Genomic DNA, 19,625 nt, shown 5'->3' on the forward strand with positions numbered 1-19,625 from the left:
TCATAAATCTTATGACTCAGCATGCATTAACAAGAGGTTTTTTGATTTTATTTATTTATTTATTTACATCACTCAACAGAGAAACTCCAATAATAGAGTGGAAACGATGTATATAAACATAAAATTATCATATCAAAATAAAATTAATATTATGATGATATGTGAGTGAAATTATTAATAAATATATAAAAAAGAAGAAAACAAGATTATCTAAACTTAGCGAATTCTTTTAATTTCAGCTAGGCTAGAGTTAAATATATCGCATTGATTCTATATAGAGTTGTATGTATTGCAAGCTCTACATATAGGCGAAAATTTTGTAATGTTGGTTCGAGGTATTGAAAGGTAAAAATTTGAGAACTGCAAGCTGATAGCCGAGGGGTGTGTAAATTTAGAAGTTGCAAGATCTCTGGCGAGTCAATTACGCCATTAATTAATTTATGTAAGAACTTTAAGTCTGTCGAATCCCTTCTTTCCTGTAAGTATTTTACCTGAAATCTTTCAAGCAAATAATCATGTGAGAAGTCGATTTCCGGGTACGCTTTTTCGCATTTAAACCAAAGGAATTTAAGAAATTTTCGCTGTATATTTTCAAGCTCTTAAATATGGTTCTGATAGTATGGCAACCAGACTTGGGAAGAATATTCCAAAATTGAACGAACATAGGTAAAGTACAGGAGTTTAATGCTAGAGATATTCTCAAAGAATGGAGAGTTCCTGATAACAAAACCCAGCATTTTATAACGTCTTTTTATGATATCTTCGATATGAAAACTATATGAAAGTGAGCTATCAAAAATGACTCCCAAGTCTTTGAAGTGGGTTGATCTTGGTAGTATCACATTATCAATTTTGTATTGGTAAGTAACACAGTTCTTTTTTAATGAGTAGGAGACTACACAGCATTTAGAGACATTTAGAGGCAAGTTGTTATTCTTGCACCATTCATTCACTGAGATAATGGCTGCTTGGAGTTTAGTGCAGTCCTCATAGTATCAATTTTATAGTATAATTTTTTATCATCACAGTATAATAAGCTGCTTACCTCTAGGTCCTAAGAAATGGTACTAATAAATGAGTTGAAAAGTAGAGGTCCTAATATGATAAAAATCTTATATCTTGATAACTAAAAGTAACAAAACAAATTAAAAACAACAAAGTTATCATAATGGCATTGCATAAACTCATTACAAAGTTATCAACTGTAAATTTAACTTAAACGTTTTAATAAAATGATACGTATTCCTATTATTGAAGATGCAAATACAGAAGAAAATGTAAGAAATCAAACAATGTTTGGCCTTAATTCTTAATAAAGATGGAAAATATTATTAAAGTTTGTCAAAATTTATTAGTGGATCTTAGGAAAATTTTTTTTAAAAGATCTTATCAGCATATAATAATGACAAATTGTCCAGAAAGCAGTATATAAAAAAACTACTAAACAATATGGTGATACAATTTATTATTATTCCTAGATTATCTCCCTATTTTTATATGTTTAATCCCCTTGAATTGATTTGGAGACAACTGATATAAAGAATTATATATTTCAAAAAATATCAAAAATTTGGCAGCAGCTTCATAGAGGTTAGGTTATTATAATTAGCATCTATGGAATCTATGGTAGTATTATTATTGGTCTTCTTTAAAGCCTCAAAAGATTACACCTTACATTTACACCATAGTATCACATTTAAAACTTCACAATATGAGCTTGAAAATGTATCTTTAGCAAAAAAAAAAATTATCCACTGTTCCTATCTTTCTATTAAAAAGCGGTTAAGAACTTGGATCAGCAAAAATACTGAGTTTACTTTAGTATTTGGCAATATGATGTATAATTTAAATAAAAAATAAACAGACTATAAAAAAACTGTTATTTTATTATGTTGCGATTAAAGACGTCATTATTTATTGCAGGATCACCTAAGAAGAAAATAAAAAAGTGTAGTGCAGTCTAACAATATAATAATAAAAGGAATGGTTACTCCGGATATCCCGTCATTCAGGAAGCATGGAGATGGTGGTACTTGCCCACACGTGTTTCTACTTTGCTGCTTCGAGGCAAAGCTACAAGAAGACAAAAACCAATTTATGTAGTTATCAGCTAGTGCTTCAATTTATTATTTTCCATGACTTAGATTTCAAAAATATGTACGAAAAATAATAATATAAATTAAAAGGACATGAAAAATGAAAGCCTATGTCAATACAGCCTTTAGGCGATGTCGGAAACTGTAAAGGCCTAATTACATACCTATCAATAATAATTATAAAAATAGTGCTTCAAAGTGAAAAGAAAAACTCTTATATCAGAATTAAATTTCAGATCATGTAAATTATAAATATAAGCAGCATGAAGCAAGGATATATACACATATTTAATGCATTAAGGGATAAAGAACGGGAAAGAGGAGGAAAAGGATTTAATATCGGGATGAATATACATAATATATGTATATTGGTATATATTTCAAATGAGAAAAAGTTAAAAAAAAAATCATTTATTTTAATGGCAAAAATGTGTAAATATGTTATATAATAGTTTCAGACTTAATATCACAAGTTTTAATTCGGACTAAACTCAGGTATAAAAAACATATATATGTACATATATTTACATTTTTGCCATTAATCGTACTTACTTAATATTTTGCAATGCAGGTAAATATTAAATTTCTAATTAGGCACTGACCACAAATATGTTAATTTTGGATCTTTTTATGACCCAACAGATAATTAAGGTTTTATTGCGATCAAAAGATCAACGGTATATCTTTGAGTAAAAATCATTTCAATTCTTTGCCTAAGCGTATATAATTATATCGTAGTTATAGTTTAGGTGAAGTTACTTGGTCAAGGGTGTCAAGGGTGTCAAGGGTGATTTCTTGTCATATTTTAAGTAAAAAAGATCATATAAACATATATCTGGAAATGCTTCGTTATCGAGATACAGGGTGTTAAACTTTTTTTTTAAATCGATTTTTTATTAATATCTCATAAACGTATTTACCGAATTTGTTGAAATCTTTACATTTTGTTATTCACTTTATAAGGTACCTTTTGGAATTCTCACATCTGGCCTAGAAATGTCAGGGGCGTGCCCACGGGCTAAGTCAGATGATTTTTTTGTAAAAAAAATATCGCCCGGTACATTTTTTGTAAGTATGATATTTCTTTTAAATAAATCATCTAAAAATGAAACTTTTTTGTGTCTTAAATTTTTTGCGTATAACATAGAATTTTTTGTTTCGTTTTAAAATTTATTTGTTGTTTGTGTACGCCACAATTTTTTTTGTGCGAGATATTCGTACAAATTTAAGCAATTAAAAATACGATCGCCTAATTTTTGTGAAAAATAATAAAAACTTACTTTAGTTTTAAATATCATCAAAATTTTATTAAATCAAATGCTCGAAATGAGAACCACGACTGTCAATACAAGCAAGCAATCTTCTTCCCATCGACTCGCACATACGTTCGAAAATTCATGGTGTGTTGCGTATGACATTAGAAGAGTTTACAATCCGGTTTCTCAAATCGTTTTCATCCACAACTGGCGTCGCATAAAAAAGCGATTTCAGATATCCTCAAAAGAAATAGTCCAGAGGATTCAGGTCTGGAGATCGTGCTGGCCATAGCTGAGGTTCCCCCCGACCTATCCATTGCTGAGCAAAAGTATCATTTAGATAGTTTCGAGCGACAAGACTAAAATGAGCAGGTGCACCGTCGTGCATAAACCACATGGTATTTCTTGTTGCTAGTGGTACGTCTTCTAATAAATCTGGCAATATTTCTTCTAAAAATTGTCTGTAAGTATCACAATTCAACCTAGGAGGGAGAAAGTGCGGTCCAATAAGATGATCACCGATAATTCCGGCCCAAACATTCACGGAAAACTGCTGTTGTAATCCACCTTCTCCAACACATGGGGATTTTCAAAGTCCCAAAGATGGTACTGTGGAAGTTTCCGATGGCTTCTCGTGAAAAACAGGCCTCATCTGTGAAAAGAATTTTAGCCATAAAATTTGGATTCCGGGCAGTGTTTTGAAGAAACCACTGGCAAAACTCTAATCGTGTAGGAAAATCTGTTGGCAACAGTGCTTGCACCAGCTGAATGTGGAATGGATAAAGTAAATTTGTGTGCAAAACCCTCCGAACACTTTCGTGGCTGATGTTAAACTGTAACGATAATCGCGTGCTAGTTGACGGATCGTCTTCCACTGCTTGCAGAATTGCTTCCTCTAGTTGTGGCGTCATTATTACCCTCGGTCTACCAACGCGCTCAGCATGAGCATTGACAGATCCAGTCTCACACAGACGGGCATGGAGTCTTATGAAAGTCCTTTCTACTGGAATTGGTCTATCGGGAAAGCGTTCATGATAAATTCGACGGGCTTCTGTACCATTTCCATTTGCAAGGCCATAAATGAAATGCATTTGAGCTAATTCGGCGTTATTCATAGTTATCTGCCCAGTAAAACACATTCAACTAACAGTACCCAGTACCTGGTAACTGCTAATGTAAGACATAGGAATGTTCTTATCAGAGAAATCTTTATACATACCTGCATAAATATGTAGTATTCCCAATAAAATCAATTTTGAAGCATTTTAGGTTTTTTTTTATGGAGGCCCAAGACGTGCTAAAATATGGTTTTTAAAATTTATTTCTAAACGAAGCAAGATACGAAAAAAAATTAAGAGACAAAAAAGTTTCATTTTTAGATGCTTTATTTAAAAAAAAATCATACTTACAAAAAATGTACCGGGCGATATTTTTTTTACAAAAAAATCATCCGACTTAGCCCGTGGGCACGCCCCTAAAATTCCTAGGCCAGATATGAGAATTCCGAAAGGTACCTTACAAAGTGACTAACAAAATGTAAAGATTTCAACAAATTCGGTAAATGCGTTTATGAGATATTTATAAAAAATCGATTTAAAAAAAAAAAGTTTAACACCCTGTATCTCGAAAACGAAGCGTTTCCGAACATATGTTTATATGAACTTTTTTACTTCAAAAATGACAAGGAATCACCCCTTAAAATTAAAGTCATCACTTATGTTACACCCTGTATATTTACGGTCGATTCGAGTCTTTCCACGGCACCCCGGCCCGTTCAACAATCAATATTTTTCAGATAAAGATAGGAAAGTTTGGCGCAGATAACGTGAAACAGACGAAGATACGAGATTCTCTCGATGCTGCTGGGATTGAATTGTGAACGGGCCGGGAATATTTGCCAGAGTCGCGCGGTCAAAAATAGGAAATGCAATTATTTTATACGTTTTATTATTGTTATTTTACTTTTTTCTTTAAAAAAACGAATATAAGTAAAATATTAACTTTGAAAATATTGCGTGCTATTATTTATAAACGTAATTTTTTACTAGATATGATATATTATACGACGTGTTACAACTTCCAAGCTCATTGGGATCTCGGTAAATATAAAAGATAGGAAGATGGTTAAATTTAGGGCAAAGTTTCGCATTTTTTCGCATTTATTATTTTTTATAAATATGTGCAATTTGAAAAATTGTATAAAAAAATTAAATTTATATTTCTTGTTAAGGCGCTATTGGACCACCTCTTTTGTACGTGTTAATAATGTTTCGAAAAATCAACCATTTCTTAAGATGCGTGCCATAATATATAGGTCTGTATATGGTAATGATTAAAACAATTTTGAATTTTGTCAGTTCGTTAAAATTAGCATGGTGCAGACTTGGCTCACCCTAAAATCGATTTCGCGTTTATAATATACTGAAGTTATTGTTGTTATTCTATTTGTTATATACTATTAATGTTTTGTTTTATTTGCTTTCGTCTCAACTTTTGAACAATAAAAATGTCATTTTGGCGGCCTTTTGATACTAGTGATGATGAATCGAATAGTTGTGGTAAATATTTTTAGGCATTTTATAATGTGTTAGTTTATGATGGTTTTACCGATCAAATTTTAAGAGTTATCAATTTCTTAACACGTGTCATTTTTGACGTAAATATATTTTAAACCTGAATTATAATTTTTAAATACAATATACGTTAAGAGATATCGTTAATATTTGCTTAACAAAACACACACAGTACCGTTTTTAAGATAAAAATTCAAGGTTAAATTGATTTTTTAACATTAATTAGTCACTTATTTTGGGTATTATCTCACTTATATTAAATATCAATTTAGGAAATACTATCTCATACGCTCAAATATTGAAAAGAAGAAGAAAATAGACTTATTCACATATTTAAAAGATATTTGAAATTAAATTTTTAACGAAACCTTTCGTTATACTTACTTTAATGCAAGCTCAATAAGTCTTAAATACAATAATTTAATTAAGGTATAATAGATATCGCAAATAAATCCAATTATAATTCATGCCAATGACGAATCCAGTTCTGAAGAATTGGATAGTGATGCTGAATAGGTAAGCATTTTTGAACGTAAAAAAATTTGGGTGCAAAATTATGAATATGTAGTTAACTTCACTTATATTTGATTTCGATAAGACCAAAAAATTCCTCTTAACAATGAAATTTAATATATACTATATATATTAAGCCAGAGAAACAAAAATTACATGAACGCCAATGCCTTAAAAAGAAAACGCCGCGTGCTAAACGTTTTAAGTTGTTATACTTGTCCAAGTAACTTCACCTAAACTCTACTAACAATAACACACATAATATCGATATAAATTTTAACTGATTTAAATTCCAGTCACATTGGCTACTAGGAAAGTTAACAAAATAATTGTAAAACTGTATTGAGACGAATTCCATTGCAAACGAAAATAAACAGAAAAGAAAAAAAAACGTAAATGTTTATCTTTTATGACCAAAAGAATTTATCCGGTTGATAAACACTTTCAGTGATAAATGCACCTGTTCTCTTTATGCTCATATTAAAAAACAGCAAGTAAATAGGTTAGTAAAGTGATATATACCTATGGTACCACGTGGATAGAACTTCGTGCAGTAATATTTAACCAAACATTCTATTGTACAGCTTCGTCAACCTCGATATATCTCCCTGCGATTCTTGGATTTGCATAATTAAAGTTGCCGCTTAAAGAATATCAATTTGAAAGTATACACACAAATTGAAACTAATGCGACGAAGGTTTTAAAAGCGATATGGAAAATTAAATTGCAGGACTGTTTTTAAAAATGGAAAGGGTGCTTAATTAAATGCGGACGACTTCAAAGGGTAACATAAGCCTGAAATTAATGACGTAAATGGGGGAGATCTACGGTGAATTCTTTTGGAAAACACCTCGTCTCTTGATTTTTAGCTACTCGCATATTTTATTTGTAAAATAAAAGGATTTCAAGATATTTTTATTTTTGGCCGCTGCTGCACTTCAGTGACCACTTATTAAAAGTATACTGAAGGAATTAATTGTGAAAAGTTGAAGATGTCATTTTAGACCTTAAGTCTCAAAAATAAAAATTAATTTAAATCCCTTTAAAATCAATTAATTAAAATATAATAATCAACTAAATACTAAACATACTTATAAGATAATGAGAAATTCTGGAAATGGATGCGGGTTAGATGAAACAACCAAAACGAATAAACACAACGGTTTCATAAAATGCGAAAAACCCCGATCAAAGTTTTCTCATTAGCTTGTCTTATTGAGATACACAAAAACATGATAGTCTCGCAAGAGCTAAAGTATAAAACTTAATTCCTATTAAAATGAAGTAAAAAAATAAAGGAAGGTTATTAAATTGCTTTTCAGAGAGTAAATAAAATATCTATTTCCAGGACTATTATTTTAAGATAAATAAAATATAAATTTTGTTTAAATTTAGCTTAATGAGAATTTTATGACCGAAATTAACTATAAAAATTAAGTGCTATGCTTATTGTTACAGCTTCTGCTAATTTAAATAAAAGGTAACCTTTTTTTATGATATTTATAATTATCTCCGACAAACTAATATTAATTAAGTTATTATTCTTTCATCAATTCTTACGTAAAATATTAAGCCTAAGGTTATAAAACTACTGGTCTCGATTAATTTAATTTTTTGGGAATGTAAATTTGAAAAAAATATCTTGAAAGTATATTATTAACAATTTGTTGTTGTCACTACTTAGAGAGAAGTTTAATGAATTTTAATGTGAAGTTAATTTTGTTTTACTAATAAAAGGAGCAAAAATACCCGAGTTTTGCAAAAATATTAATTTTCACTAGTGAATTAAAGAAAGAGTTAAAATATCTTATGTCTTTGAATCTCAAAATCAAACGATTTGAAAATAAATTTAATTTTCAAATAAATAACGTTTTATCAATAAGCATTATTCTTTTTTTTTTTTAAATCAATAATTGGGATATTTTTTCTGGTAAACATATTTTATTTAATTAAAAAAAATCATACAAGGTTCTCTAAGATACTGGTTTTAACGCAAGTTAAAATAAAAAATCTAAATCTACAGTATCAGTGTCTTTAATATAGTACTTATGGTAACATGTTTCGCCTTAAGAGCATCATCAGGCAGGAATAAAAACCTAATTTTTCTCCTAAAATTATTAAACTTTAAAGAGCACTTACCGAACATTCAATCCAACATTCCCAGTATAAACATTTAGTGACTAGCAAGAAACTAACAGTTATTAAAACATAACTAAATTGGATGGATAGTGACATCTATAAATACATAAATCAAATACTGACAAGAATCACAGATTACTCACTTAAGGTTGGATATTAATGCTATCCCAAGCAACACACCATATGAGAAGCAGAGTTGCAAAACGCAGTTTGTCCAAATTTTCACATTTTGAACTAAAGGTGGCGCAACATTATTTAACCGAATTTCTATCATTTCACATCACTTTGGACGTTCAAATCGAATTTTGTACCATTTAAAATATATTGCGAAAATCCCCTAGACATGCAAAATGCATTTAGTCCATCACCTTTAGAAAAACAAAAAGTATTTTGTCCACAAGACAAACAAATCGCGTTTGGTCCAGATGTAAACATGTTTGTTTCATAACCTAATTCCTGTCGGTGCGGTTTTAGTTTATGTACAAGTATTTTGTGTTTGTTTCATAACTTTTTCGTGAAGTTTAAAGTTAAAAGTTAAAAGTTTTCGTAAAGTTAAAAGCAATTTGATATAGCTTGCAACCATAAAAATAATTAAAATTTAAAATGTCAGCAAGTGAGTCGAGAAGATGTAATTAAACTTCGGGAAGTTTTTTATAGAAAATCCAATAAAACCGTTTAAGATCGAATTTTAGCCAGTTACATTACTTTAGATATACGTAAAGGAAAAAGGTGTTGCAAGGCTGATGGAAAACCTCACTCTTTTGCAGTAAAATATTGCGTACGTTAAACTAAAAGTGCTCAAATCCCCACGCTGTTATATACATTTATTTTTATTAAAAAAAAATATGGATTTGAATTTTTTTTACCTATTAAAATTAAATATTTTTTTAGTTTGAATGTTTCACGAAATTTTTTTTAGATTTTCGTTAAGCAACAAAAATTGCAAGTTTGTCAGAAGTTTATAATGGCTGCTTACAATGTTGGTCAGAGGAGGGTGAATACCATTTACAGGAAAGTGCAAAGTGGGGAAACAGTTTTAACAGAAAAAAGGGGAGGGGATAGACGCACCTTTAAGTTTGTGGATAAACTGAATGCTGTAAGATCTTTTATTAGTCAGTTACAAGGAAAGGAAAGCCACTATGGAAGGAAAAAGTCTCGACGGATTTATGTATCATCAGAATACAACATTTCTATACTTTGGCAATTATATACCAAAAAAGCACCAAACAATCTGAAAGTAAATTACAAATATTTTAGCCGGGTGTTTAGTAAATACTTTAATATAGGATTCGGTAGTCCCGTACTGATGTCTGTAGCTACTGCGTTAGAACACAAACAAAAATTGGTATGTCTTAAATTGCTAAACAAAAACAAAAGTTATCTACTGAACTAAAAGTGCATAAGTTCCGTGCATCAAAATTTCATAAATTAATGAAAGTTGAAGATCCCAATACCATTTCATATTGCTTTGATCTGCAACAAGTTCAGGTATTACCCAAGGTCCCTATTCAGGAGGCATTTTACGCCCTAAAAGTATATTGACAGCTGTCAATATACTTTTCGATTTTTTGAAAAAACTTACATCTCCAGATAATGCGACGAAAATTCGTTTTTTTGCAGATGGCTGTGGAGGACAAAGTAAAAATAATCATGTTGTGCATGCTTTAATGTTTTGGCTTTAAACGTTTTCATGTGAGCAGATTAGGGACATAGAAATTATATTTCCAATTAGAGGCCACTCTTATCTCCTCGCCGATCGTATCTTTGCTTAAAGTCTCATAGTGTTATAAAAACTCCAGATCAATATTGGGATATCTACACCAAAGTGGGTGGTGTACAAAAAAACTTTTGGTGCATCTGAATAAAGTGACTGGCATTCATTCTTGTCGAAGACTTTTGTTAAAGAAAAAAAGGTTCCACCCATAATATTTTGCTGAAAACTGAGTTACTATATCGCAATTCAGATGAGACAAAAAAGTTTCAATCACTCCTAAAACAACGAGCAAGATTCGATCAAATAGAATTAGGGTCATAAAATAAAGGGAAAAAAGTAGATAGTTTAAAAAAATTATTGGCATCATTATCTGGAGAAAACTGGAATCAGAATCCAGAATTGGAATGGTTAGTTCCAATTTTAGAAGGCCAATGTGAGGTTGAAACCAATGTTGAAGAAAGTGAGGACTGTGACTGTAACGATACGGAAGATGTTAATTTCATCTGAGTTTGTTAAAAAATAAAAATACTCCTTAAAGAAAATGGTTCATTTTTTGGTGGTATTTTACCCAAAAAGTTTTTCCAAATGACAATCAAAAGGCATTTTGTTCACTATAGACATGCAAATAGCATTTTGTCCATATGTTTTTCTAAAATAGCAAAGTTACTTTTGCTTCTTCTAATCTGTCATTCTAGTATTTACTTGTCCTAAATTTTCCTAATTTTTTGGTAAAAGTCCTAACTCGGTAAGTAAGACCAATTCGTAGCACCAGTTTTTAATGTTTCCTGAAAATTTACAATTTTGGACAAACCGCATTTTGCAAGTCTGCGCCTCATATATTATTATCGTTAAATATCTTCAACGATTTTTTAGTAAATTTTTGGTTTTGGTGTATTTATCGACCTGAGCTGGTCAAGGTATATTAATTAAAATGTAGAATATGCGTATATTAGATACTATTCTGTTTACAAAGAGCAGAAAATGTCAACCTATATACAAACCTTGATACGGAATTTACATATCTACTTTTCTCGTAACCGTATAATCGTTACTATCTAGTACTTCGATTACTAGACCTCAAATTTAATGTGTTGTAATGTCATGTTTAGTGATTTACTATTTTAGGTCAATTGTGTTAACTTTTAAAGTTGGATGTGAGGTCACTTAAAATCCAAGCTATTCAACACTTTTCTTCTTTTAATGCCAACGTTCGGTCTATATTAAGCCTTTTTCAGGGCGCTACAATTAAAAAAAAAACAATTAAAGACAAAGTAAAAACATTGGGAATGCTCATTTCAATAAATAAGTCCATTATAACAACAGATTTCACTATTATTAAAATTTGTCTTTTAATTTTGTAAAAATAAAAGACAGAAACAAAAACAAATAGTTAGTTTAGGAATAGATTAGGATAAAAACAAATAAATTAAGGAGACTTAAAATTTATAAGTTAATTCATTTTAAAATAATAAACTTCAAAATAAAAATTTGCCCCAAACTCAATTTAGAAAAATGCAGTGGTGTACTTTTTTTTTCTTATAAAATATTTACGATAAACTCCTCACTAACGCCACTGGTAAATTTTTTTTTCTCGTCTGTCAAAAAATATCCCCTGATGCATAAAACACATCTATAAATTCTACATTAAAGTGATTTAAAAAAATAACTTTTTCTTTAATTTTTAACACCCTGAAGATCCGAAAGTAAGACTTTTAGAACATACCTGTAAAGTTTGTCAGTAGAGTTCCCGGACATCCAGTATAATATACCACAATTAGGTACTTTTATATATTATACTTTGTCACGTTTTATATTGGTTTTCTATAAGTAAAAATTCAAAGTTTTATAAATGGTAAGTATATCTGTTTAACCGCCTATCTAGTTTATTTTTAAAAATTGATTAAAAAAAAATCGAATTTTTTTATTCTGTTATATTAAACTAAATCGAAAAATGTTTTACTTTTTAGAGTTAAACATTTTAAAAAACCCTATTTTTTTGTGAAAAAAGAGACATTTATTTTAATACATGTGCTTACCCGAGTTAACTCGTGCAACAACAAAACAACAAAAAACATTATTCTATATTTGAAGTACATAACATAAACCTAATTTGACATATCTGAAACTTAAAAATAACATGTAAGTAGGTAGAAAAAACACTTTTTTAAATATTTAGAACTGTGTGGTAAACCCTAAAGCGTTACACACAAGGGGGTGTCACAATCTGCACAGTAATATCTGGTCTCTTTTCGGTTTTTTTTCCGTGTTCATCTCGAGCCCCCAAACTCTACATTGTCTGGTTGGATTTGTCTTTTTCTCAGTAGCTGGGATAAGATCTGGAAAATGACGTCCAGTCAGACGAAGAGGAGTGAGCTGTGTTGAAGGTCGTCCTGTTCTTGGAGTAAACTCAGTTTGATGATATTTTTCCATTATTTGCTTTATAAGCTCCAATCGGTATACAAGTGATTTTGTTCCGCCCGTTTTTACATATATTAGAAAAGAGTTCCATAGGGCTAAATCCAAAAGGTGGAAAAATATTTTCTTATAGTATTTCTTACCTCTTTTCCTTGGTAAAGTATAATCCACCCATAGTATCATTATAGTCCACAACTACTTTTGGTTTTATTTTTTTTTACCTTCGTGTTTCAACTTCTATACATTTGTTTGAATGAACAGTGGAAATTAGAGAAATGTCCTTTTTATCTTTCCACTTAATCAGAGACACTTTACCTCTTTGGAATCCGAATATTTCGCCCTTCTTCAATTTCTTCTCTTTCAGCTCCCTAGGAACCTCCTTTCGCGTTAATTTTACTGTTCCATAAACATCCGTTTGCTTGGCCAACAACAGATCCGCTAATTGTGAAGAATTATAAAAATTATCCATTGTAATGCAATAGCCCTGATTTAGCAGATCCCTGGACAGCATCATAACTACCTGCGATGAAACTGGCATATCAGCTAACTTTTGATCCAGATTTGTATGTTTCCCTGTATAAATAATAAAATTCCATACATAACCACTTTTTGACTCACATAACATATATGTTTTGATGCCAAAACGTGCTCTCTTCAGAGGAATATATTGGATCCAACCAAGTCTACCTTTGTATAATAAAAGGCTTTCATCAATTGCTACATGTTTTTCTGGAGTAACTGTATCTCGAAATTTATTTACTAGCTTGTCGTAGATTGGCCATATTTTATTTAGCTTTCGGTTTGGATGGTTCTCAGCATCAAAGGTTTCGTTATTAGCAAAATGTAGATTTGACATGATTGCTTCAAATCTTTTATTGCTAAGTCATTTTGCAAAAAATGGTGTTAGTAATAAAGGATTTTTAGACCAATATTGCCTCATTTCAGGCTTTTTTATAATACTTTGAAGAATTATAAGCCCCAAAAATACTCTCATTTTATCAGCAGTTACTGGGGACCATTTTTTAAATTTCTTTTAAATCGCATAACGATTGGTTTCAGTAACAATGTGGTCAATTATCTCAAAAAATTGTTCAAAAAATTGAAGTAAATTGTCCTCACCATTCGAGCGAAAATGAACAACCGGTCTTGCAGAAAATGAAAAAGCTGGTGGTTCTGGCGAATCAGGCTGTAATTCGTACCAACTACGTGCCAGCTATAAATTTTCCGAGTTACTAGAATCAGAACTCGACGTTGAAACATCCAAACTTGTGCCCGACCCGCTCTCATCGACGTCACCTTCGATATCAACACCATCGAAACTTCCATCACTGTCGCTCTCCATTGTTCCACGTAAAATTGCAAAACAAAACACAAAATATGCGATAATCAATCCCCTATTACAACCAAATACGTACTGACTAAGTATTGCGAAATCAAATCACAATAAGGCCTACCGCACACTGGCAACTTTTTAATCTCGGCGATTAAATAGTTTAGTCACTAAAAATTATTGCAAATCTATTTACAACGCCCAATAATGACTGAATAGTTGCTCCGCAACCTCAGTCGAAATGGATTTCCTAGAAACAGCGTGCGTTTATGCTTTGATTTTAAAAAAACGTCGTCAAAAAGGAAAGCGAAAATGTTGGGTCCATCCTCTGATAAGTAAAAGACTTCTAGATGGGCAATTTTATAAATTAATCAGCACTTTGAGGGAACATCCAAATAAATTTTTTAATTATTTCTGTATGAGTATACGAAGCTTTGATGAGCTTCTGGTGTTGATAGGTCCTCATATTTCATACCAGAATACACAATTACGAATGACTGTGCCGCCACAGGAAAGATTGGCCGTAACTCTAAGATAAGAAAAAAACTAATTTTATCGAAAAATATTTATTACGAAGAAATATATTAGTATTATAAGCATTTAATGTAATTCAAGCAGAGACGACATTTCTGACTCATCATCAATTTGCTGTTGGGACGTATTTGCATAAACCTGTACCTGTCCTGCGGAAAAGTCTGAAATATATTGTGCTGCAGTATAGGTTGGATTGCGATTGCTGCTTTCTATAACATTGTTATAACCTTCTTGGTGGTAGGAATATGTTGGCGAGTGCAAAGAACTATTTCTATCATCTCCATAATGTGATCCTTCTGCACTAGTTGAAGGAATATTTACAGCAAGACTTTTGGCAGTATTTTGGTGGTGCAAAGCATTTGCTTCATGGGGAATTTGATTTTGGCCGCTTCCCGACATACGAACGCGTCTTATCACATTCAGGATTTCCGTTCGTGCAATAAATTTTTGGTCTTCATTAATTTTTTTTAATGAAGGGAGTAGAGACAAAAAAAAATATTTATCTTCGTCAATTTCATTCTCTATATCCTTTTTTTCCCTCAAAATCTGAAGCAGAGATTCCTCATATGTTTTCTGATGAGTTTTCTTTTGGTAAATTTTCTTTCTAGAATGGTCAGTCTTGGCACCAGTACGAAGTTGCGTAGCTTCACTAGCTTCTGATTCTTCCTCTCTGGTTTCTGTGTTATCTTCCACATCATCAGTACCTTGTTCGAGACTGTTGTAACTAATTCTGCTTTCTATAGAATCCCGCAGAAATAAAAGCTGCTCAAAGTAAAGATATTTCCTTCTCTTTTTAGCCCCAGAACCAGAGGCAATATTCTTTTGAGCATCGTACTCTCTTTTAAAACATGTCCTAAGATTTTTCCATCTTTTTTGTAACTCGTTACCTAAAAAAACATTATGTATATGATATGATGTATAAGACATGATGTATATTAGACAATTTTTTTTTTTAGATATTTACAACGGGAAATAGCTTTGCATCACTACATTATGAATATTTACTTGGAATTACAACGATACGAAAAATTGTAAAAGAGACATGTGAGAAACTTTGGGAATGTTTGGTGCCACTCTATATGCCAAAACCGGATCATGATGACTATATAAGAGTTTCCAATGAGTTTAATGAGAAAACACAATTTCCCAATTGCATCGGAGCAGTAGACGGGAAACATATTAGAATAAAAAGACCTGATAAATCTGGGTCCGAATTTTTTAACTATAAATCTTTCTTTTCTACTGTTCTTCTAGGCATTGCAGATTCCAATTATAATTTTATATATGTTGAAGTAGGATCTTATGGATCGACAAGTGATTCCAACATATTTAAACAATCGGCATTTTCGCATTTGCTTGACAAGAAGGAATTAAATATTCCGAATGAAAAAAATCTTCCTAATGATGAAAATGGAAAAGCTATGCCGTTTGTGCTCGTGGGAGATGAAGCTTTTGCTCTCCCAAAATTCGTTTTGAGGCCATATCCAAGCAGAAATTTAACCGTAAAACAACGAATCTTTAATTATAGACTTTCGAGGGCACGTAGAATGATAGAATGTACATTTGGAATTTTAGCCAACAAGTGGCGTATACTCCACAGGCCTCTAGATACCCAAGTTGAATTTAGCGACTCCATTACAAAAGCATGCTGTATTTTACACAATTATGTGAGAAAACTTGATGGACTAAATTTTGAAGACACCTTTTATGAATGTCCATTGGAAGATATTCCTGCTCTTGGACTAAGGAGCAACAATGAAGGGTATACAGTTAGAGATTATATTGCAAATTACTTTATTTCTCCTCAAGGGTCTGTTCCTTGGCAATATGATAAGATTTAAAAATTTATGTTCTGGTCTTTTGCGAATATACAGGGTGTTTTTTAAGTTGAGGTTTTTCTTTTAACACTAAGTATATAGAACGCAAGAAAATAAGAACTTTTATAAGAAGAAAATTTTGTCTTAAATTGTCTTGTTTCTGAGATACAGGGTCTTCACGTTTTACATTTTGCTAACTTAAACACACTGTATTTTGGAGGAAAGCAATTTCGATGATAAAAAATGTGATTATAAAAAACTTTATTTTTTATTTAAATGCAATGAATAGTTTTATTATTTGGCAGAACAAAAATTTGTAATTTTTTAGGCCATTTTTATTTAACATGCTTTTTCATTCATAACCGAGAAATCGATTGTTAAAAAAAAACTTTTATAATTTGTGCTTTAAAAGCGACATTTTGTAGGTCAAAATAAGAACAAAAGTTCCTATAAACAGATGACCTAAATTGCTTAGTCTCCTAGCAAAATGAAAAATTTTTACACCCTGTATCTCAGAATCAAGACCTTTTTGGACAAAATTTTATTCTTATAAAAGTTTTTATTTTCTTACATTCTATATATTGTTAAAATGTAAACCCCAAATTTAAAAACACCCTGTACATGTTTGAATAATTCTGTAGGTATGTTGAATCTGTGACTTGATAAACATAAAATAATTTGGTAAAACTTACCTTTTTCATTCTTTTCCTTATCCCCAAGTTCATTCCAATTCTCAATGAATTTTTCACATAATTCAGTCCATAATTTTTTCTTTAGATTTTTATCTGAATATTCTTTTTGTTTCGTATTGTATAATGCTGGTCGTTTTTCGACTTCAGTAATAAACAATTCGACATCTATAGCAGCCATTTTTGTTGTAATTTGCCGGCTTATCGACAAATATTAACTACAAAGCAACTTTTTTCAAAGCAAATCACCAGTGAGCGCGATCCCGTTTAAAACAAGCTTGTTCTATTTTATCAGCAACTGTTTCGTCTCTCAAAGAATCCAACAGGTTGGAATTTTTTAGTTGCCGCAACTAAATAATCACCTGTGTGCGGCAGATCATAAATATTATTGTGTTCTATTTTTATGATTAATAAGTTGCCTATCTAAAGTTGCCAGTGTGCGGTAGGCCTAACTCATGCAGTAACAGCGCCCATCGATTGCCTAATAACGCGTTGATGCGCCCTATAAACGCGCATCCAGTGAAGAACCACCCCGGTTCGCACTTCAAGTTTGTTTGCGGCAGCCAAAAGCTGCATATAAACGAGTTAAACGTATTATCTCGGGTCGGCACACAAGATACCCAATAATTTATTTTTGCCTGAGTTAACTCGGGTTAGCGAAAATGTGACAGGCGAGCTTACCCGAGATACCTCGGGTAAACACGTTAAGCGGTTAAAAGCTCATTCTCTTAACCGCATTTTGTAAACGTCTTTTAATAGTGTAAAATATACCATGCTTAAAGATTTAACTTTTATGAAATAATAATTGTATATTATAACATTAAATCTTTTTGTTAAACGTGAATAATATAAACATAATATTAAATTCCAGAACGCATATCACGCGGACATTTTAACCGATATTTATCGTTAAAGTTTAACCAAAAATTTACACCTGGTGTAAACCGAAAACAAACGTTAATTTAACGATCGTGGGTTACAATAACAAAAATAGATGACATTCGCTATTACACAATACACGATACTAAGTACATGATAACATGGTCTCTTGTATTGATTGGTTGATACAAGCAAAATCAGGGCTTTTTAGGGCTTTGCTTATCTCTATAGGATATTCTAAAAAATCAATTTTTTTTTACTCTTATAACACGCATTTAATAATTGTATTGGCATCCTCTGGCAAAAATGAATGTTTTTCGGTCAATAGCGAAATAATTTATCAAATAAAGCATAAAATGTACTAATAAATTCCCAACCAAACCTAATTCAGAAAGAAATTCGGTTACTTAAAGCAAATATTTAAGTCAGTTCTATCAAATATCACCAATTTTACGTCTTAAATTCATCTTTGCCAAAATAAAAAAAATAACCAATCAGCCACTCTCTTATTAATAACCACCCCATTCTTGTTTACATTTAAAAAAATTATTGTACTAAAATCATTCAAAAATGTTAACATGATACACAGAAAAAACCTTTTTTTTTAATAATTGGCCTTACGACTCTACTATGATTTAATCGTTTTAACAACGTAAATTGTCTACACCGGACCCTCTTTTATTTCTTTGTAATCGTCTATTTTAATCCAATTAAAATAACAATTTTCTCCCAAGACTGATGGATTGATATGCCGATTAGTGAATGCTTTCTATGTCACTTTATTGTATATTTTGGCATAAACTTAAGCCCCGGTAGATACGACTTGTATTCATTTTGGGATCTTTTTTCTCTTTTGTTTTCCCTTTTTTCTTTATTCATGACCAATACCTTTTAGTCTGCTCCTGTTGATGAACACTTCTGTGTTCGAAACATGTTGAAAATTTTTTACAAAAGAATACAGATAAAAAACTATATTTAGAAGAAACGAGTGAAGGGAGAACATTTTTTATTATATTCGCTATAATAAAACATATAACAATTTATTAAGTGATTGACATACATTTATTGCACTCGTTGAATGGAAAATATAATAATTTTTTTTAGTTATTTACAATACTTTATTATTATTATTTGCACAACTTTTAGATATTTAATAATAAGAAAAAAGGCCAATTTAAAAATAACTTACAACATGCGATACTACTCGGATGTCATTTTGAAAAGTTTGCTTACCATGATTTATGTGTAATTTTTAAGTGCATGTTATTATAAGTGAAAGGGATACAACTTCATCGACGTAAAGCCAAATTAATCGAAACAAACCATTTAGACACGTGCATTTTAGAGACGACATTAAGTAATTAAGTGAAAGTGGATCGCGTTTTCGGACCCCAGACTGTGCATTAACAAATTGAGAAAGGCCCAAATAGCATGTAATTTTTTCGGTAACAGCAAATTGGTTTGCAGCTTTTGGACAAAAGCAAGTCTGCAACTCTTCCTTTGTAATATTCACTTGGGAACCGTCGAAATCTGTTGATTTTGTATATTTTGGAAGAGCAGGTATTAATTTACTGCCTTTATTTAAGACTCGTTATATTCTCCTCTTATAAAATATAGGAATTGACAGATTTGGGTTATTAATAAACAATCGTATGGTGAAAGATATAAA

The 19,625-nt window shown here is 31.1% G+C and overlaps 2 protein-coding genes across 5 annotated transcripts in view; both read right to left on the reverse strand.

The window, feature by feature from the left end:
* The window catches only part of LOC126749572 (insulin-like peptide receptor), a 434,160-nt gene that overhangs the window by 166,478 nt on the left and 248,057 nt on the right, over positions 1-19,625 (reverse strand). The gene's annotated exons all lie outside the window — the stretch shown is intronic.
* On the reverse strand, positions 13,880-18,165 carry LOC126750026 (uncharacterized). The gene is made up of 2 exons (XM_050459539.1): positions 17,081-18,165; positions 13,880-15,458 (listed from the first exon to the last, which is right to left on the reverse strand). The coding sequence occupies exons 1-2, from the start codon at positions 17,256-17,258 to the stop codon at positions 14,638-14,640; spliced, it is 999 nt and encodes a 332-aa protein (XP_050315496.1). The 5' UTR covers positions 17,259-18,165; the 3' UTR covers positions 13,880-14,637.

The sequence above is a fragment of the Anthonomus grandis genome, chromosome 2 (genome assembly GCF_022605725.1).
Source record: "Anthonomus grandis grandis chromosome 2, icAntGran1.3, whole genome shotgun sequence".
Classification (NCBI taxonomy): domain Eukaryota; kingdom Metazoa; phylum Arthropoda; class Insecta; order Coleoptera; family Curculionidae; genus Anthonomus; species Anthonomus grandis.

What these genes read in the sequence shown, in the direction of transcription:
- LOC126750026 (XM_050459539.1), bottom strand. Translation starts at nt 17,258, where the DNA reads ATGGCTGCTATAGATGTCGAATTGTTTATTACTGAAGTCGAAAAACGA. An exon ending in TAAGGAAAAGAATGAAAAAG is followed by an intron (nt 15,459 to 17,080) that starts GTAAGTTTTACC and finishes ATGTTTTTTTAG; the next exon opens with GTAACGAGTTACAAAAAAGA.